Below are 21,756 nucleotides of genomic sequence, written 5' to 3'. Positions count from 1 at the left end.
CAAAGCTGCCTTTTTTAGATTCCCCTTTATATAACATTAAGTAGCATAATACTTAAGATAAATCACTGTATTTGGGAGGACTAGAATATATCATCTAGGTTGGCACTTTAGATTTTGCTTTGTACTCTTCTGTGATCACTGGCTTTCTTAAGTGTTGATCTAGACCACTGCACTAATACTGTAGCTGTGAACCCCCACTACAGTTGCTCAAAACCTATATTGCTAGTGGTTGACATTCAGGGTAGCTACAAAAGTCACAGAAAGTACTGTTGACAGGGACAACACAAGGGTTATGGCTATTATTTTAGTGCTTGATTTGTCAGGTGCTACACTAGGTAACTTAACATATGTAATACCAGCCTTTGGTGAGGTTACTGATGAGGGTACTGGGCACTTAGTACCTAAATGTTAATGCCTAATACCACACTCTGAAAAAAGTCTCAAGGTTACGATTCTTAAGAACTATCCCAAAATATATGGAACCTTCAAAAGAGACTTTGTTTAAATCTTACAAATAGAACATTCCAATGATATTGGGACTGATCCCTTGTGAGGAAGGTTATTAAATACATTCTGAGATTTTATGGATTAATGATCCTACATAGACACTGAACTGAGAAAATGATGCATGTGTAAATTTGCTGTATTGATAAATCTTTTTCCTGTTTGGCTTTGTGAAGTCTTTGCTGAAAACTACTGTATGGTTAGTTTTTCTTTTTGTATTACAGACCAAACTCAATGCCTAAAGTAAAAGAGTGGAACAAGCAAGGTGGAAAAGACAATACTGAGCAAATTTTATAAATTATCCTTTTTTTTTTGGCACAGTGCTAGGGATTGAACCCAGGGCTTCATGCATGGCAGGCAAGCACTTGTACAACCCATCTTTAGTCTTGTTTAAGTGGCTAGTTTTTACTGAGGTTCAGCTTTTTGTTGCCCTAGTTAGCCTTGTACCTCATGTGCTAAATTACAAGTGTATGTTTATTTTTAACATTAGAGACAGGTTATTTTTCACTATTTTATTTTTGCATACATATTTGGTCAAAAATCAGTTTTCTAGGCCCAGTTCGGGTAACTGAAGAGCTGTTATAAGTAGTTTATATTGTCTAGACCCAAGGTATGCTGTAAATACAGTCTGAAGTAAAAAGGGAAATAACATCTTTCTAAAGATAGGCTTGGATATTCTAATCCAGTATGTTAAGATGTTTCCTTTCTCTGGCAGCAGGGCTGATTGATACCTGTAAGAAAACATTGAGATACTTGAGACTGTTGTATCAGGTGACAAACTTAGATATAGTATGTATTAATTCTACAAATCTTACGATAAAACTAGCTAAAGTTTAATGCTACTTCTTCAATGTCTATTAGTTCTAGTTTTCTTTTACCCTTCTCCAGGTTCACTTCTTGAGGTTCATACAGAGCAGTTTACTGGTATAAGAGTTCAACAGAGAATAACCACAATTATTTTCTAGTAGCAGGCTTACAGTTAAGACATTTTCTGATGGAAATTTGCTTTAGTTCAAGTGTTCAAACTCAGAAAACCTGTATATAATACAGCTTTCACACAAGACCTAATATTTGCAGTTTTTGTAGGAAGCATTCAGTATGCAAATTAAAATTATTTGAACTATAAGAGGCCCAGTGTAATAATACGGTTCTAGAACTGTTTTCAATTCTTGAGAAGTAAAATTTGTTTACTTATACTCAAACAAGTAATGTTAGTCTAATGGCTTAGAACAGTGGTGACCATCCTATGGCATGTGTGCTGCAGTGGGCTGTTTGTTGTCATTGAAAGCTCTAAAACGTTTGTCCTCACTGCTTTAGAAGTTGTTCTAAGTTCCAAGTTTTTATGTAGTCACATATATTATTAAAGGTTTTCAGTGATGAAAAAAAAAGAATCTTACCTGGCTGCTAGGGCACCATTCACAGGTATAGCCAAGAAAGCAGGGTACAAACCACCAAAAACTAAACCAGTCAGTCCAGCCCGTGTCATGGTACATGTTTCACAATTCAAATCACCTAGGAAATAAATTAGTTCTGGTAATTTATGCTTGATAGGCGAGCAAACATGATTTAAATACTTATATTTTCAGGGAATAATATAGCTAATGCAATTCTATAAGTCATACTCAAAGGCACAATTAAGGGGTGGGAGTAGAGTTCGGTGGTAAAGTGCACCCGCACCTGACCCCCAGCATCCGAAGAAAGAAACCAAAAAGCTATTGCATGTGTGGGTAACTTAAAATTTCCAAGAAAATTTATAAAACCATTTTAGGAAAAAATTCTCTAGTTCTCATCTTGGGTATAATAATCTTAAGATCTAGACTGCTTCTAGCTTTCTGCTCTTGTTTAGTATCAGCAAACCTGGGGTGATATTTTCCCTGTTTAGTTACTGGGCAACAGATTTCCCTTGTCTATACTGGTGATGGGAATTCAAACAAAATACTCATAATTTAATCAAATTTAGAGCAGCACTTAACAAAATAAAACTTCAGTTCCCATGGTAATATTTTTAAGTCATTAGTCAAAAGGTTTTTTTGTGTGTGAGATCAGGTATATTTGAAATAGCAAAAATGGTGAATTTTTGATAGATCTTACATATGCATGCAGTCCTTTAAGAGATTTCTTATTTCCATAAAAATATTTTTCCCTTTAAGGAACTTCTCTATAACATTAAAAAAAAAAAAAAAGGCAGTAAGCTTTTCAAGAAAATTTATTAAGGTTTCCAAATATTCATTACTCTTGAATGCCGAGGGAAGGATAAATTAGATAAAAATTATTTAGAACTGCTGTGTATGTACCTCTTATTTGTTTGGTAAGACCCTGCTAATAGTAATTAAGTTACCATATAACAGACAAGCTAGCAAAATTCAGTTTTATCCATTATTGCATTTTAGCATAGCTATTAGATATTAAATCTCAAGTGTTAATGTTACCAATAATATATACCAAAGTAAGCTCTTTGGTGAATAGTGAAATAGAATTTACCTGTACTCAGAGGTAAACTTACAAAACTTGTATAAGTGGCATTTGCTGACAAAAATGGGATCACCGCCATTGGTAAGCCAGCAGCTATGCGAGCCTTTGTCACGTGCAAGGTGCGCCGATAAAGACTGTTTGCTATCAGACCACAGAAAGCAGCATTAAGTCCAATATATATTGATCCATGTTCAAGTAGACTCCTGAGGGTGAGAAAAAACTTTTAGTTCCACAGTGTAAACTAATTCTAGCAAACTAATTCTACAGACCTTAACAGTACATTGGGAATAACTAAATACATCTATCACTTATATTCCTATAACATCAAAACTTTAAGTCATGTTTTACATCCAGATTTTTATTCTAACAGGCTTCTGAATTTGGTCAACATTCAAGGATACAGTTATATACTTAGATTTTGCTAATCATGTTTAGTGTAGCAGGGAACAGCTTCTAAAGACTCTTTGAGTTGGATGGCTCTCTTCAGAGCTCCCATAATATCCAATGCTTACCTTTTAGCACAACACATTACAAGGTGGGATTACATTATAACCATTTATTTACATGTCAGGCTTTGCCTCTTGTCTATAAGCAACTTGATAATAGATACAAAGATGTGTTCAACTTAGTTTCAGTAACATCCACCACAGAAAGTGGTGTGGAGTTAATGTGTTTTCACTCTTTCTTGAAGCATTAGTGTCAGGATTTGGAGACTGGGGAAGTACTAACCTTTCAGTGATATTCTATCCTAGGTACTTTACAACAAACACTCATTGATAAAGAACAAATTGGTGTTTTGAGACAGCAGATGGGAGATAAGGATTTTAAGAGTTTATGTAGGAATATGTAACCTAGGCTGTATGTATTCATTAATTCTACTGGGTACTGAAAATACTCCAAACTTTTCACCATCTGGAATGCAGTTCCTCTCTTAAATTTATTACTCATAACTAACCAAACTAAGCCACACAGTACCCTCTTCTAACTTCTGCAGTTTACACTATGCTAAAACAACTTTTCTAGGAACTCCCAATTCAGCTTCCTACATTGTATAAGGTATTATTTTTTTTACCTGTCACTTTGTATTCATAATGAGGCCTGTCATTTCACTCATTGAGATCCTATGACCTGCAGGAAAGTTGGTGCTAAAAGCACAAAAATTACCTTTTACTTTCAAGTTTTCAAAATTGAGTATTATTAGAGAAGACATAAACAAGGTATAATAGAAGTCTATAAAAAATGGTTCAGAAACTTAGTATACTGTACATGATAATATTTAAAGTGATGAGGACTTAGAGAATTACCAAACAATAAGAAACGTAAATGTGAAAGACCTGTGGTTTTTCTGTGGGGGTTGAGGACATGAGAAACTTGAACATTTCCTCTAAAATATTTATTGCATATTCAAAAATCATGTTAAATATGTAATATCCCCATTTTTAGTCATAGGAGCCAATGCTGAGAAAGTGCAGCTGGAATCTGAAAAGCACACTTCTGTTGTTTCTCAATCAGATTTTAATTTCTTATGGATAAAATTAAAATTTTTAGTTAATTCCTTTAGCACAAAATTGTTACTGCCAATTTTCCAGACAAATTATGTAGAACTAGAAAGAAACTCATGACTTTTTGGCATGATATACAAGACCAAATTTAACGAAGAGCAGTGAATTAAAAGGTTTAATTGTTCCTTAGATTAGAAAATTAAGTTTTTGATAACGAAAAGTCCCTACACACAAGAATATATCAAGTAACTGATAAGCATATCTGATAATGCAAGAAGAGATGAAGATTCAAACTTAAAAAGATAGAATGAAAAGAAAAAATTAAGGCAGGGATAATAGTATACTGTCATGTGCCAATGTTTGAAAGCAATTTATTATCTCCAAATTCTAACTATGCAGTTCCAGCTCTCTTCGCCGTGTTCTAATTTACTGGTAGCCTGCTTTCTTCTCTTCAAAGCTGCCACCATCTACTCTATTCTTTGTGTCAATCTTTATGGTCTTCCCTACCTTGCTGGTTTGGAAACACAGACCCTTGTGCTTTGTAAGTTCTTTATTTACCTCAACAAAACAACTAGAAGGGTAAGGGGTGCAGGGTGGAGTAGGGACAGATCCAGAGCTTTTAGAATCTCCCCAAGTTTGTACTACTGTTCTTGGTTTATAGGTTCTCGGTGTTGAGATGATAATTGGAATGTGTGCAGTTTTCACACCTGAAGATGAGTACACTACCAATATGTATTTCCAATTTTTCCTTTTTTCAACGACCAGCACTTTATCCTCTGTATTTACCAGGATAACTGGAGTTTTTCTACTGGTCTTCCTTTTTCTGTCTTATCTTAAGTCTGTTTTCCAAAATGAGCTGGAATGTTTATTAGAAAAGCTATAGTGGTACCTTGATATTGGTCATTAATTGGTTCCAGGAGATGTGACAAGGGCCAAAAATGATGAGTAGCAAACAAATTTTTTTGGCTGGAAAGGGTAGCAAGTCATGAGGCAATTTACAACAAGTTCTAACTTGTGTTAGAATACTAAACAACAAGAACTAGGACAAAATTTTCATGTCAGAATGTATCAAGTACCAATTTTGATGAACATCAAAGCAGTTGATTACCAATATATAACTGTAGTTGTATCACATTTTCTGGCTTGAAACTTCTTTTTCTTATGTCTGCTTTGCTTATCATTTACTAACACTAGTTCCTCAAATATGATAAACTCTTTGGCCCAGACATATGCTGTTCTCTCTACTTGAGAAACTGTCCCTTCCTTCCCCCAGGGTGGCCCCTTTTAATCCTTCTAAAGGTCTCAGATTTTCATTTTAAATGCAACCTAGTTAGAAATTTTATTGCTTTCCAAGGAGGTCTAAGAACATTTTTGGAAGTGTACTATAGCTGCCTATGTTGTCTTTAAGTCAGTATGTTTCTGTATTTTTCTTTTTAATAGTATCTTAAAGATCTTCAGGCATGATCCTGTTTCTCTGGCCATGGTGCTCTTTTAGACAGGTAAGCATACTGATAGGCAAGAATTAAGGAAGAAGACAAAAAATGAACTTTTTTTTTTTTTTTTTGAGACTGGGTCTCACTATGTAATTCAAGCTGACCTTGAACTCACTATATATAGCCCAGGCTGGCCTCGAACTCAGTGATCCTCAGGCCTCAGCCTCCTGAGTGTTGGGATTACAGGTGCACAACACCATGCCCAGTGAAAAGATGTTAAAAGTTATTTTAAAGTTTTGACTTTGAAATGGGTTCATGAATGTTTATATTTTACTCCAAGCTGAATGGAAAAACTGAATACAATTAGGTGTGTCCAAAGATATGATCTTGCCTCAACTTCCAAAATTAGCTATGTAATGTTGGGCAAGAGTTAATCACTGGGTCCCAGTTTTCTCATCAAAAAAGAAAAAGGCTCTGTCTTCTGATATATGTTCCTTATACTTAGCTAAATTTGAAATGATAATGAAAATCCACTTGGTAAAAGATATTTTTAAATTAAGGCACCTTACCTGTCTGTCTCTGGAAGTTGGTTAATTTTTCTGGCTATGATATCAGTTAAGTTTTCCTTGATGGTATCATCAGGTTTATGATTTTCCATCTTGAGCCTTAAAAAAATGAAAATACTATTTTTCAATAATATATATCTGTAGGAACAACAATTTAAGAAGCCTTTTGAAGACCACGTTCAATTTTGAAGTGTAGATTTGGTTCATAATCTGCCAAAAAGTGCATATGTAGAATACAGAAAAACAAAGCAAACAAAAACCACCCCAGAAGTCTTAAGTAAAACCAAAACATGAAAAGCAACACATAAAAGCTTCCAAGAAATACTGAATATTTTCATAGTCCTTAAAACCATTTCCTGAACATTGCACAACAGCATTAAATTGATAAAACAGTATTACAGTTAAGAACTTGTGTTGACCAATAGAAATAGAGAAACTAGTATGGGAGAAAATGATGGAAAGTGACAAAGTAGTTGGTACTCAACATACACAGAGCTACAAATCAAAAAAACAAGTCACACAGTAGCAAAATTAACAAAAAGGTCTGAAAAGGTACTTTACAAAAAAAGTCAAATAGCCAATAAATACAAAAATATGCTCAACATCACTATAATTGGGAAAACACAATGAGATGCCAATAGGCACCCATAGGTTAGCTAAACTTAAAATCTGATAGTTTCAATTTCAGTACCGGCAAGGATTCAGGGTAGCCCAAACACTCATGTGCTGTTAGTGAAAGTGTAAATTGTACCTAAAATGGGTACAACCTGTTTGGAAAATAATTTTGTATTATCTGTTAGGGAGAAGACCTACTGGGGAATTTTCCTTCTGGGTTTGTTCTACTTAGGTGTGTTCAACCTGTAGCTCTCAGGCTGCTTGCCTCTTAAAATGTTCTAATAAAAAATATTTTTTAAGCTATGTGGGTAACATGGTCTTAAAAAAATTTAGAAATGTAAAAAAAAAAATCATTCTCGGCTGGCCACATAGAAACAAGTGTTAGACTTTGTGTGGCACAGATGCCTATAGTCTGTTAATCTCTACACTAGATAGGGTGAGTGTCAGTAGAGGAATGAGTGCATGAATTTTAGCCTGAAGATCGAACTCATTAAACAGATTTCCAGGTAACAAAGAGGTCCAGGGTTTTGTCTTATTTAGCTGCTACAAGGTTAATTTATAGCAGTAACAAATATTTATTGGATACTTTTTTACATATAGAAGCTATTGGAAAATGTTGAATGCACTGAAATTCCATTATTTCTAGACTTAAAATTAACCAAGTAACTAAAAAACTTAGATTTCCAGGACTCAAATTTTTGAAGGCATTGGCATTAGCATCGAAGAGTAGGTAGACACAATTTGCCATGCCTGGAGCACTGGATTATTTTGTATGTGGGTGTGTAGGAATATATATGTAATTAAATTCAGTATAAAGTATGTGACATGTATCAGAAATAAATCATTTTCTTAGAATGTTCCACCTGAAGATGTCACTAATTTTAAGCTCTGCATATTGGTGAGATTCTTAGTTCTGTGAAATAGCCATTTATTTGATGTTTGTATTAAAAGTTACCCTTAGTTCAGTAAAAATCTTAACTGGGCAGCCCCCAAGGGCATTGTATCCCCGTTTTTAGTAGTAAATCCCTATCAAAGACCATGCCACCTGTGCCTGTAATCTCAGTATTCAGGAGGCTGGTCGAGGCCAGCCTGGACTACATAATGAGTTTAAAGTCAGCCTCAAATTCTGTACATAGGTAGCCAAACCCCGTCTCAAAAAACCACACACAAACACAAACTCTTTTACTACAAACTTGAAAGTTCTAGTTTTTAGGGGGTTTTGTTTGTTTTTGTTTTTTGTATTAGCTCACATCACGCTGAGGTAGGTCACAGAGGTGGTTGACGGTACAATGGAACTTATGAAACTTACAATGTAGCCAAGGTCACCGTGTGATCTGGCAGTAACTCCGAGATTAAATCCAATCGCGGGCAGTTCTACTCGTTAAATTTAAATACAAGGTTTCACATGACCTATTATACATTTAGTCCTTATTTACACTTTCAGTTTCGTACACCAGAGAAACTATTCGGTATTTACACATCGGTGTCCTATTTATTTCACTTACGAGTATTGCCTCAATGTGCAATAGGAAGAAGGGGCAAAGGGGAAGGAAGTGGGAGGGCTAAGGGAAAGGATAGAAGGGAATGGGATTAATATGAGAAAATGGAAAAATAGGAACAAAATCTTTGTAAATAGGGCTGGAGGGGTTGAAGGGAGGGCTGGGCAAGGGTGAAAAAGAAGAACCAAGAGAGACTATGTAAAGGTGCAAATTTCCAATGATGAAAGTCATTATGTTGTATACCTAAAATGTACCAATGATTAGAATGAATAATCGATAATGCAAAATAGGAAGAAAAGGTCCAAAGGGGCAGGGGTAGTGAGAGGGGCAGCGGAAAGGAAAGAAGGGAAAGGTAAAAATGATGAGAAATGGAAAAAATGGAAATAAAGTCTTTGTAAATAGGGAAGGGTGGAGGGCGTGAAGGGAGGGCTAGGAATGGGGAAAAAATAAGAACCAAGATGCATCATGTAAAGGTACAATTCCCAATGAGAAATGTAATTGTGTTGTATACCTACAATGTACCAATAAAAGAATTTAATACAAAAAAAAAAATTTAAATACAAGGTCACTCCTTCCAGGGAGGAAATGGAAGAGATGGTCGGCACCACGGTGCCACCTTCCCTCCTCCGCCGTCTCCTGCTTTGTCAGAAAACGGCGTGTTACTTCTGACACCGTAACATTTACTTCCCCCTATTCCGGAGCCATTACCTTAGACTCGCCTCCCGCGTTCTTCCTTCACCACGCCGAGAGGTTTACTGCAACCTTTGGTCCACTCTCCAGGGTGCAGCCATCTTTGGCTGACACGTGACTCCGCCGCAGATGCTACTTCCTGTCGGGGACTTCTGCCCGGGGGAGACGAAGCGAGCTTCAGCCGACTGGTTTGGCTGTGTCAGAGACACTCCCACCGGCCACCCCTACCCTGTGCGCACCCGCAGAAATTGTGCAATTTTGAGGTATAAAATGAGTGATCTTAAATCCTTTCCACCTGAAAACCTACTGAGGGCACATTACTTCATGAAGTTGCCCAGAGTGAACTCTGGATAAAAGTAAATTGGAAAGGAGCGGAGGTTTCTTTTCTCCGAGTTTTTCTACTGTTTCTTGCTGCTGAAGTTCCCTGTGCCCTGCTGTGATCTGATTGATTGACCTAGTGTAATCTGAGCAACTCAAAAACTGGTTTGTTTTGTCTTGTTTTGAGGATTCTTGGTTTCCTCTTATATACAGCTAATTTCAAAGCAGGGTTGGATGAATGTGGTAAAAGACACTGTTCAGAGGGAGCCTAGGGCCTCCAATGGACAACTGAAAATCATGGTCTTCAGTTCGCACCTCTGCAGCCTCTTCATTTATAAAACACGAGGGGAAATAATATTTTATTTTGAAAATTGTGAGAATCCAATAAAAACGCTTTCCAAGGTTGCTTTGAAAATCTTTGAGCTTTATTAAGGGAGAAGGAGGCATTCAAGATAAAAGGGAAGCCTTCCTATGCAGGGTGAATAGTATATAAGAACCCCCAAATTCCTTGTCTCAAGGTATTTAGCTAGTGTCAAATAGTCTGTAGTTGATGAGCCAGAAAAGCTACCTCCCTCAGGTTCCTAGGTGTAAAGTTAGCCTATTCCCCATAGCAAAGTTTGTGAGGTAAAAGCAGAAAAAGTTTGGGAAAACCAACTTATTTAGATGCTAACTTTTTTTTGTGTGTGAATATTTTGTTTCTTGATAACTCTCTTTCATACTTTTTTTTCCATTTTGTTTTAAAAAATATTTTTAGTATGTTTGCAGTACAGAATTACTTTCGTCATGGAGAATTGGTACATGTATACAACATGTATTCTTTTTACATTGCCTCATACTCTTAATTCTAATTTGATTTTTTAATGGTTTGAAGTGAATTTTGAAATTAATAAATGTTCTTGCTGTACAGACTAGCATGCCATTGTACATTAACAAAACCAGTTTAGTGTATTGAGATTTTTAAAAAGTTTAAAAAGCTATCTGGACAAAAATGGTAAAATTTAAGTAGGTAGGGAGTATTACAGTTGAAGGACTAGCATAAGAAACTGTAAGGTATTTAAGGAAATGGTTAATATTCTGACTTGGTTAGTATTTCATATTAAGGCAGGAAAAGGAAGAAAAGCTCACACTCTTTTGGGTTTTTTTGGAGGGGGATACTGGGTATTGATCCCATGAACTTTTGTATTTTTCATTTTGAGACAGTTGCTAAATTGCTCAGGCTCAAACTTTGGATCCTCCTGCCTCAGCCTCTTAAGAGTTCCAGGATTACAGGCATGGCACTTCATGCCCAGTTTAAATCTTCTAAAGGAAAATGCTCAGTTTCTGGATTTAAGAGAGCCAAACTCATAGGAGAAGAAAAATTAAAGTCTCAAGATGAAATAGCAAAACAAGACATTGGTTACCATTTCCTGTCACAGATTCGTGAGTTTGTGACTGCTCCCATCCATATTGTACAAGGTATACAATGCAGCTGGTCATAGGTTGTTTTGTTTTATTTATTTATTTATGTATGTATGTATGTATGTATGTATGTATGTATGTATGTATTTATTGAGACAGGATGTCGCTTCCTAGTCCAGCCTGGCCTTGAGCTCACAATGTAGCCCAAGCTGGCCTCATGCTTGTGGTGATCCTACCTCAGCCTCCTGAGTGCAGAGATTACAGATGTATGCCACCACACCCAGCCAGTTGTAGGTATTATATTACATTTAAAAATCAGATTATAATATATCCTACTAAAAATTATTTGTTTCCCATGGACTTTGAATAAAACCTCAAGTCTAACATGGTCTGTAAAACCCTACATAATCTGGCTCCATTTCTAACCATTTCCAAATGACCTTGAGCCATTTGACACTGACTTCACCATGTCTAGATGCGTTGGCTTTTCAGTTCCTCTGTTCTGTAAGGTTTTGATGCTCTAGGTCATTTAGCTATGCTGTTTCTCCTTGACCCCAATCATCCCTAGATTTTATGTATATATTTATTTTTGATTTTTTTTTGATACAGAGTCTTGCTTTGTAATTCAAGCTGGCCTTAGACTCACTATATAGCCCAGGCTGGCCTTCAACTCATGATGATATTCCTGCATCAGCCGCCCAAGTGCTGGCATTCCAGGCACGTAGCACACCTAGCTATCCCTAGTTTTACATGGCTAGCTTCCAGGTTTTAGATTAAGCAAATCTTGACTTTCCTTGACCATCATTCTAAACTAAATTCTTCCTGCTAACCTCTCTCATTATTGAGTTTCTTTCAAAATATTTTTATTTCTTCATCAAATATTTATTGAGTGCTGTGTCTCACTGCCCCCCAGGAGCTCATAGAATAGTGCAAGAGACAGGAAAGCACAAAAACAATTATAATTGTATGTTCTCTGCTATTTTTAAGATTTATAAAGGATACTATGGAACATTTAACTCCACCTGCAATATCTTTGGAGCCTTTCAAAAAAAAAAAAGCCAGTTATTGGGTGACAGTTTCCAATGGCACTGCTGAGTCTTTTGTGACCTAGGCTATCCTTTCAAGGATGTTTGCCTAATAGCCTTGGAGGTTTCAGATTATGTTTCCCTGTAGGTCAGAGGGCAGGTTTGTTTTCTGACCAGGATAATAGATATTATCTCTCTGAGGAGCAAAGTTTGAATAGGTTTGTTTGTAGTCACCTTGTAAAATGGGGGTTTACCTAAGCTTGATGTTCATCAGCTATGGATGAAGCCATCTCTGTGTAGCACCCACCTGGGCCTATGAAAACTCATACTGCCTGCTTTGTCACTTTTAATAAACTGTAAATTCATCAGGGCTTATTGTCTCATTACTGGCTGAATCACTGTAAGTCTGGCAAATCAACTTAGTAGCTGCCTTTGTGTTGCTGCTTAGGAACTGTTTCATTGCTCAACTCTTGATTCACAGTAATACAGTACCCACTAGCCACATGTGGCTGTTGAGCACATGAAGTATAGCTAGTCCAAATTGAAAGTTACTCTAAGTATAGTGATACCTTGATTCATGAACTTAATTCGTTCCACAATTCTGGCCGAAAACTGAATTTGTCATGTACCAAACCAAATTTCCCTATAAGATTCAATGTAAATAATCTATTCTGACTCCTATGCACATGTTTGCAAACCGATTTTGGTCATGAATTGAATTAAAATTTCCCATAAGGTTCAATGTAAATAAGATTAGTCTGTTCTGAACCATATATATTTTTTAAACCATGAAAATATGAAACAGTACAGTACAGTACAGTATGAAGAGAGAGAACACTAACCTTGATTGAGGTGACTTCTGGTGTGGAGGACAGAAAGGTGGGTGGTTGTTGTTTTGAGGGACAGTCCCCCTCCATAAGGGCATCGAGGAAATCACCTTCAGGGGTTTTCTCTCTTTTTTGTCTCTTAGCTGCCTGGTTAGTTTTGATGAAAATTCTGTCAAATGTGACTTGTTTTATCCTGAATTGCATAACCTGGAAATGAGAGACCATGTTATTGTTCATCAGATTCAACACTATTCATTACAGTTATGTTGAGGTGGTGCTTCTCAAAGAAATCTTGGCTCTCATTTCATTGTCTCATAATGGATTTTATCATATCATTGCTAACCTCCTTTCTGTCTTCCTCTTCCTCATTAGAATGATCCTCAACAAATGCTGCTCATTCTGGAGTTCAGCAAGTTCTTCCAACATCACTTCCTCCTTATGGTCCTCAACAAGCTCCTTTATGTCTGTACCATCAACATCCAGATCCATATTTTTGCTCATAGACACAATCTCCTTCACTGCCTATGCATCAGACCCTTCAAAGTCAGGTTCAATGACACATTCTGGCCACAGTTTCCTCCAGGGTGAGTTTAAGGTCCAATATGTGACATCTTCCCAGGCTTTGTTTATGCAGTGGTGGACACTGAAATGTTTCTTCCAGAACTCTTTCAGAGTTGAGGAGGTCTCTTCAGTGACACTAAAACACCTGATGAAGAGCACCTTTGTGTATAGCTTCTTGAATTGCAGATCACTTGCTTGTCCATGGGCTGCAGAAGAGGTGTCATGTTGGAGGCAAGGAACTTGAACTTTAGGAAGTCACACTCAGTGGCCATATCCACCAAGGCTGGAGGGTGTGCCTGGGCATTGTCCATCAGAAGAAGGCACCTTTCAGACAGTTGGTTATCAGAAAGATACTGCTTAACAGTAGGTGCAAACACCTCATGTAGCCATTCTGTGAACAATTGCCTGTGACTCAAGCTTTCACATTGGCCCTCTACATGACAGGCAGTCTAACCTTGTTCACATTCTGTTCCTCAAATGCATGAGGGGTCTGGGCCTGGCACACCAGTTTTGGCTTAATCTTCAGATCAGCACTTGGGTTTGCACACAGCAAAAAAGTCAATCTGTACTTCATGGTCTTGTGCCTCAGCAGTGCCTTTTCCTTTCTGTGCGACATAGGTTCTGTTTAGCTTCTTCCACAAAAGCCCTGTTTCATTGCAGTTGAACACTTGTTGAACGACATATCCTTCTGCCTTCATGAATTCCATGAATTTTTTCTTATAGGTGTCTACAGAGGCCTTGTCAGAACTAGAAGCCTCACTATGTCTTAGCACACTGTGGATGGCACTTCTCTTGCAGAATTTATCAAACTACCTTCTACTGGCTTAAACTCATCAATTGTTGCACTTTTAGAGGGGTTTTCTTGCAGTAAATCACTGCACAATTTCCTGGCTTTCTCACAGATCATCGCTTCACTAACACTGTCACCTGCAAGCTGTTTCTCATTCAACCACACTAACAAGTTTTTCTACCTCTTCTAGTACTTGTTTCCTCCGCTTATTTAACATTGTTTCTCCTTTTTCCACATCAGCTCCTTGGGTGGCACCTTTATTCTTCAAAATAGTTGAGATTGACCGCTAGCCATCTGTACTCTGAGTCCAGATCAGTAGCATGAATACAATGCTTATGCTTTTCTATAATTTTCTTCTTCAGTTCAATGGCTATTTTCTTCAAAACTTTCATACCATTCTTGCTCTACACTTTCTTGTTACCTTCATTATCGTTCTATATATCTTTGTCACCTTCATTACAGAACATTCTGGTCATCTTCATTACTACTCCGTACTTTCTTTTTATCATCATGCTTGCTGTGTACATTCTTTGGAACCATGCTGGGTTGAGTAATACTGTACAGTACTGTATGTGCTAAAAGGCACACAAAGCTTCACAGCAGGAATGTACAGGTTTGTCTGTGACTGCGACCTCAACTAGAAGAAGCCACAACTATGTGTCAGAGTGGGGAAGATGACCTCCGTGATGTTCATCACCCAATGCAGACCTTGTGAATGAAAGCAAACCAAATTTTTTGCAGTCAGAGCCATTACTCTATAACATACACATTGGATTTGGAAGATTCAATACAAAAATTTTATATTACATGTTGAAATAATATTAGTTTAAAATGTAGTGGGTAAAGGAAAATGTATTATTAAAATTAATATATTTCTTCTTGCTTTTCAAGTATGACTACTAGAAAATGTTCTACATACCATATGTGGCTTGCATTACATTTCTAGTGGACAGTGCTGATTCACAAGGTACATCTAATCTCTATTAGAAGGTAAAAACTGGCAATAAATACACAAGTAAATATAGTAAATAAAACTTGATCATAACACATCACAGATATTTTTTCTTCCAAATTTTTGAGAAATTGATAAAGCATTTCCTTGTACTTTTTCTAGCTTAGGGCTACTTGATTATTAGGCTCTCTAGTGCCAAGGAAGTCTATAATTGTAGTTTATGAACTTATTCAGATATGAAGATTTGTTTTCTTGAAAGTGTAAAAGTGGGAAACTTTCTAGTCTTCCTTTCTTATACATTACCTTCCATTTCCAAGTTTAAAGCAAACTTTCATGTCATAGTATTTTGTTCCATAGGTTGGCTTGAATCGAATTCTGCTAGGGCTTCTCTATACCTGTGTATACTTCTTATTTATGTAAAAATTTTAAAACCACGAACTGGTAAAGACTAATGGGAAATAAAGTTGAAAGGGTAAAAAACAAAAACAGAACTAAGCCAGAGTATGGAATACCTTAAATGCCAGGTTAAGAATCTGCTCCCTTTCATTTTCTTTATTTGCAAGGAAACATTAGTTATTAAAAAATGGAAGTGACATAGTCATAGTTGCACTTTATTAAGATTCATATGATACTGTCAGAAAGGGAGGCAGCACTACAGTTGAGATAGATGTCTCTTTTTCTTTTATTTTTTGATTTTTTGAGACAGTGTCTCACTATGTAGTCCAGGGTGGCCTGGAACTCAAAACAGTCCTCCTGCCTCAGCCTCCCAAGTGCTGAGATTACAGGCATGTGCCACCAGGCCTGGCTATGTCTTTAATTAAAAACAGTATATACTCAAAAGTTGGAAAAGCAAATATATGTTTCTCATATTGAGACCTCTACTGTTTCCTATCCAGGACTTGGCAACATCATCCATCTGTGTGAATGCCTCTGTATTACTCCCTGTAGGTCGGTAAATCATGCCCTTCTGGTGAAATTCCTCCTAAATAACTTTTATACCAATTATCTCTCATCTGGGCACTGGTGGTGACTTTTTAGTCTCACTTTTGTCTTCCTTCCAGCCATTCTCCACATGGCACCTATGGAAATTTATTTTAAAGAATTTATTTGAACTTAGGCTATACATGGGAGAGGGATGGAAATGTGGCTGGAAGTCTGCAGTGCTTGTGATGCTTGCATCAGCTGAACATAAGCTTTTTGTTTTTTTGAAGTAGGAAACCCAATAATTTGTGGAGGCATATTCTTTCTGTTCCTAAAAATGAATGCAATTGTTTGGATTTTATAAGAACTTTGAGAAATTATGAGAGAATAGTTTTGTATAGTTTGTCTGAACTGCCTAACCAGCCACTGGCACATAAAGTAGCTAATCATCAGAGAAAGTAGGATCTAACCATTTGTCAATACCTTCATTATTACTGCCCTAGCCTGTTAACTCCCACCTGGACTATGTATACAATACTGTTTTGCAAAGAAAATTCCTGAGATGTGGCTCTGACACAAATGGAAGTGACTTCAATGTTACCCGAATCTCCTGATAGTATTTGATATAGAAAGATTTCATATATTGCCAAGATGATTAAGAACAAGAGGGATTTTCAACTCTGAAAATGACAGAGTAGATTGTATTGTACAGATCCTGCTGTTAATAACAGTGTTAAACTCTGGACAATAAGTAGATTCTTAAAACACACTGGAAAGCAAAACAAAACATGCAAATACCAAACAGGACATAATTTCTTTCTCTTCTTAGCAGGGCTGCAGATCGAACCCAGGGTCTTCTGTATACTGAGCCTACACTATGCTCCTGAGCCACACCCCCAGCTCAGGAGAACGTAATTCTTGAAAGAAGTGGAAAATGCTGTAAAAGATCACATACATCTGTTTTTTTCCCTGATGACACTACTCACCATGTGTGTCGCGTGGAAAATAGAGTACTAATATAAAGCAGTATTCTTTCCAGCCTGAAGTTCAAAGGTTGAAGTTTGAGGATGTTAGAAAAATGGGAAATTGAAAGGCAGGGACCTAGAAAAGGGAATCACAGGGAGGAAAGGGGAGCCAAATATCTATCTAGATACTTCCTGCAAATCTTGGCTGATATTGTAGCTGCACAGGTATGGAAGCCATAGTAGGCAGCAGTAGTTAAAAAACTGGAAAAGATGAAGTGATATTTCAAGAGCTATGTGAATTCAAATATTTTCAGTTTATAGAAACAGAACGAAAACTTTTATTCCATTGAACCACAGAAGAACCACATTTTAGAAGTAAAATCTTCACCCAAGGGTAAGGCCTGTCCCCTGGAACTAAGGGCAAAAACAATCAAATCAATATTAAAGGAAAAAAAGAAAGGGAAAAAAATCAAATTAAACAAAAAGAAAATAAAAAAATAAGGGAGCAGAAATCAAACAGAAAAGACAAAAATAGAGAAAAAACAAAACCAAATGCTTTTCTTTGAAAATATTTATAAAATTAGTAAGTCCTGGTAAGACTTATTAAAGGAAAGATAAAAAGAAAAGATAAATAAAACTATCCTTTTGGATGTAAAGAGAACATAAGAATACATCTTTTACAGGTAAGTAATAGGATAGCGAGGTAATATTATAAAGAATTTCAACCCGATAAATTAAATGGCTAAATCAGCGTGATTATTAATTGCTTATATAGAGAATTATGATTTATTTTAAAAAAATTGTAACCTACAACCTTGCTAAATTAAATAGGATGTTTTAAGCAAATAAAGGAAAATTTTTTTCATTTCCAGTCTGGATCCCTTTTATTTCCTAGTTCCACCCTCAGCCCCTTATTGCACTGGCTAGAATCCCTGGCAGTGTTGAATAGAAGCAGTGAAAGTAGACATTCTTGCCTTGTTCCAGATCTTAGAGGGAAATTAATAAAGTTGCTTAATATTAAGTATGTTATTAGTTACAGGTTGGACTTTGTGAAATGCCTTTTCTTTATTTGTTGAGGTGGTTTGTTTTTTGTTTAGTCTGTTAATATAGTGAATTGCATTGAATGCTTTTTTTTTCAACATTAGATCAATTGTATTTCTTGAATAAATCTCACTTGGTCATGAGGTACTATAATATGTATAATATATATTTATATGGTTTTGATATGCTCAAATTTTATTAACTTTTTTTGATCTATGTTCATAGAGAATATTGGACTGTAGTTTCTTTCCTTACAATTCTTTATCTGATTTTGATATTGAGATAGCTCTGGAATTAAATGAATTGGCAAGTATTCCTTTCTCTTCAAATTTTTTTGGAAGAAGTTTATCATATTGATATTATTTCTTCCTTAAATATTTGGTAGAGTTCACTAGTGAAGACTTTTGTGCTTGGAGTTTTACTGGTGGGGAAGATTTTAACTACAAATTTAATACTTATAATAGATATATGGCTATTCTAGTTATTTGTGTCTTTTTGAATGAACTTTTTTGTTTTGTTTTGTTTTTGGTACTGGGGATTGAACTCGGGACCTTGCACTTGCAAGGCAGGCTGCAGAACCACTGAGCTAAATCCCTAGCCCTTGAATGATTTTTTTAAGTGTTCACAAGGTAAAATGAAATGTCATTTTCATCTAAGTTCTCAAAGTTACTGAGTTAAATTGTTCTAAATATTTTCTTATTATTCCTTTAATAATTTTAATGTGGTAGCATGTGGTAAGATGTGCTTAAGGGTACATAACATTCTACTGTATACATGTAACACATTTTATTTATCCACTCATGTGTTGAAGGTTATTTGAATTGCTCCCATTTTTTGGCTATTGTGAATAATGCTGTGATGAAGAGGTTGTACAAATGTCTCTTTAACATCCTGCTTTTAATTCTTTTGGAAATATACTCAGAAGTGAGATCTGGATCATATGGTATTTCTAGTTTTAATTCTTTAAGGAGACACCATACTCTTTTCCATAATGGTGGCACTATTTTGCATTTCCAGAAATAGTGCAAAAAGTTCCAACTTGTCTGCATCTTCTTCAATAGTTGTTATTCTCTATTCTTTTTTTTAATGTAAAAGTTTAACATTTATTAAAGGTAAAAGAAGAAAAATAAGTGAAAAAAAGTGCTCCAAAAAGAAAAAAGTGCTCTAAAGAGAGAAAATATGCCCTGCATGCAGGGGAGGCCACTGCAAAAACAAGACAGTGGCCACAAGGTCAATGGTCAACATTTTTTATATCCTTCTTCTGACATCAGATCCAAGGTGTCCCACACAGGACTTGAAAGCTGCTCTGCACATGCATCTTGGCTGTGATTGACAGGTTTCCATGACTGACATACCCAATTTTCCAGCCACTCTGCCATGCTCTAATCTCCGCCTCATTCCAGCTTCAGTCCCACAAGCTGCTAGAACTATATTCATATGTGTGCCACTGTACCTGCTTGTGTTTTACCTTTTTTTTTTTTCTAGTGCTACTGTGGATTGAACCCAGGGTCTTCACATTGAACTATATCCTCTTTTATTTTTTATTTTTTATTTTGATACAGGGCCTCATTAAGTCACTAAATTGTCTATTTGAACTTGCAATTGTCCTGCCTCAGGCTTCCAGAGTACTGGGATCACAGAGGCATGTGCCTCCATGCCCAGTGGTATTTTTATTTTCTTTCTTTTTCTTTTTTTGGTGGTAGGAATTGAACTAGGGCCTCAAGTATACTAAGCATGTACTCTACTACTGATTTATACCCCAACTCTGATCTGCTTTCTTTCTTACAGTGCTGGGAATTGAACCTGGGGATTCACACATGGTAGGCAAGCATTCAACTCCTGAATTAAACCCCCAGCTCTCTGGTAATTTTCAATCCAGAAAAGGCTGAGAGATTTGGATGAGAGGGAAGGGCCTCAAAGCAAAGGCCAGGCAGCTCACTACAAAAGATGTGACTCTTCAGCAATAATGCTCTGACTTTCCACAAGAAGTCTGTCAACATGGATTCTTCGCCTGGTGCTGCAGTTATGCTCTTCTATTAGCCAATCATTGTGAATGACTGATTATTCATTGGCAAAAGAATTCTCCCTCTGATCGCTACTGCTTCTTTCAGAGATCAGTATTTTTTTTCATTTTCATTTTTTGTCTCTAGTTCAGCTGGTTCAGCACTTCCTTCTTGTTCTTCTTCATCTCCTTCACTGCTTCTTGGTGGGTGCTGCTGTCAGTAGAACTTCCAGCGATGCCCACATTCATTGCATAGGACAAAGGTAGTCATGGGCTCATCAGCACTGAGTGTTTGTACCTGGTTGTAGGTACAGTTCTTCTTGCACTTGCTGCACTGGAGGAGGTTGGTGTTGGTACCACTGGTCTTGGCCATCTGGTGCTCACAGATGGCCTCCTGGGTCATGGCATTCCTCAACTCCCTCAGCTCATCACTGGCCATTTCCTCTGCCATCATCTTGGCAATGAGCTCTGTGGAAATGGCCCCACTGAGAACATTCCGCCTAAGGCCAGGGTTCTTGGGGTCCTTGAGGTTGCTGATATGGCTGCGCACCTGGTTCCAGTACTTCATGTCTGTGCTCTTGAGCTCCTGGTAGATATGATCTTCAATTTCTGATGCCATCTTGTCACAGTTGACTCCATAGTTCTTGTAATCATCTTCTGCCTTCAGGGCCACTGACAGCATTTCCACACACTTGTCCCGGACAGAGTCCCCTGTGAAATAGCAGGGAGACAGGAGGCAGATGGAGGGGGCAAATGTCAAGGGACTTCTGGGTGTTTTGGCGGTCTTCACTTTCTTTGATCTTTTCATCGATGGCCTTTTTAGAGAGGAGGTGATGGAAGACTTGGAGTTCACAGAGTCTCTCTTGTTCTTGGGTTCTTCTTTTTCTTTCTTCCTGGGTGAAGAAAGCTTCTGGCTTCCAATCTGAACAATCAAGCACTTTCTCCTTCTTTCCTTTTTCTCTCTTTTCTCCTTTTTTTCCTTTGGGAGATCCCAGGGAATCCAACAGCTGCTTCCAGTTTTTGACTTTGGCCAAGGCCACCACTTTTCTTATCTGAGCAGTGCTTGCGAGTGCCGTTAACAGCAACCTCAATCCTGGTTGTCTGTAGCAGCTGAATGGACATCTGATAGCTGTCCAGCTTCTTCAGAAGGTCCAGGGCCCCTTCCATGTTCCTCTTGGCCACCATCTTCTCCAGCTTTTTGGTGATTTTTTAGCAGCTCCTCTTCCTGATCCATGTTAGCCTGTGATACCCAGCAGAGCAGGGGATGCAGGGCAGCAGCCAGGCTTCAGTGCAGCAAGTGCCAATGTGGAGGGTGTGCCACCTCAATGCTGTTTGCTCCGGGGGTAAGTAGCGGGCGGCCGGGCGCGCACGGGTGCGCACGGGTGCGGTGTGGGCTTGGCGGGCGCAGCCCCTGTCTGCGTGGAGGGAAAGGGGGCTCCGGGCGGCCGGGTCCTGCTCTGCCAGCGCCCGCGTCCCGCTGTCCGATCTCGTCCCCGCCTCGCTGGCCGCAGCGCCCTCTCGCGGCGCCCAGGTGAGACCCGGGCGCGCCCCGCCCCTCCAGGTCCTGGGTCCGGCTGCCGCTCTGGAGCCCTCTCTATTCTTTTGATAGTGGCCATCCCAATGGATCCAAGATAAGAACTCTGTGCTTTTGATTTGTGTTGTTTTCCTAATGATT

At 37.6% G+C, this 21,756-nt stretch overlaps 1 protein-coding gene and 1 pseudogene across 1 annotated transcript; both read right to left on the bottom strand.

The window, feature by feature from the left end:
- Positions 1–1,001: 1,001 nt before the first annotated feature.
- On the bottom strand, positions 1,002–9,485 carry Tmem126a (transmembrane protein 126A). Its single transcript, XM_004868248.4, has 5 exons — positions 9,300–9,485; positions 6,481–6,576; positions 2,986–3,179; positions 1,902–2,016; positions 1,002–1,235 (listed from the first exon to the last, which is right to left on the bottom strand). Exons 2-5 carry the CDS (start codon positions 6,567–6,569, stop codon positions 1,046–1,048), a joined length of 588 nt encoding a protein of 195 aa, XP_004868305.1. The 5' UTR covers positions 6,570–6,576; positions 9,300–9,485; the 3' UTR covers positions 1,002–1,045.
- A 10,645-nt stretch (positions 9,486–20,130) lies between these two features.
- LOC101710683 (transcription elongation factor A protein 3 pseudogene) lies at positions 20,131–21,315 on the bottom strand (annotated as a pseudogene).
- Between the last annotated feature and the right edge of the window lie 441 nt (positions 21,316–21,756).

Source organism: Heterocephalus glaber, unplaced genomic scaffold (genome assembly GCF_053883595.1).
Source record: "Heterocephalus glaber isolate CG9 unplaced genomic scaffold, H.glaber_assembly_v1.0 deba00001429, whole genome shotgun sequence".
Taxonomy (NCBI): Eukaryota; Metazoa; Chordata; class Mammalia; order Rodentia; family Bathyergidae; genus Heterocephalus; species Heterocephalus glaber.
The sequence above is the reverse complement of the archived record's forward strand: the minus strand, read 5'-3'. Positions and strand labels throughout refer to the sequence as shown.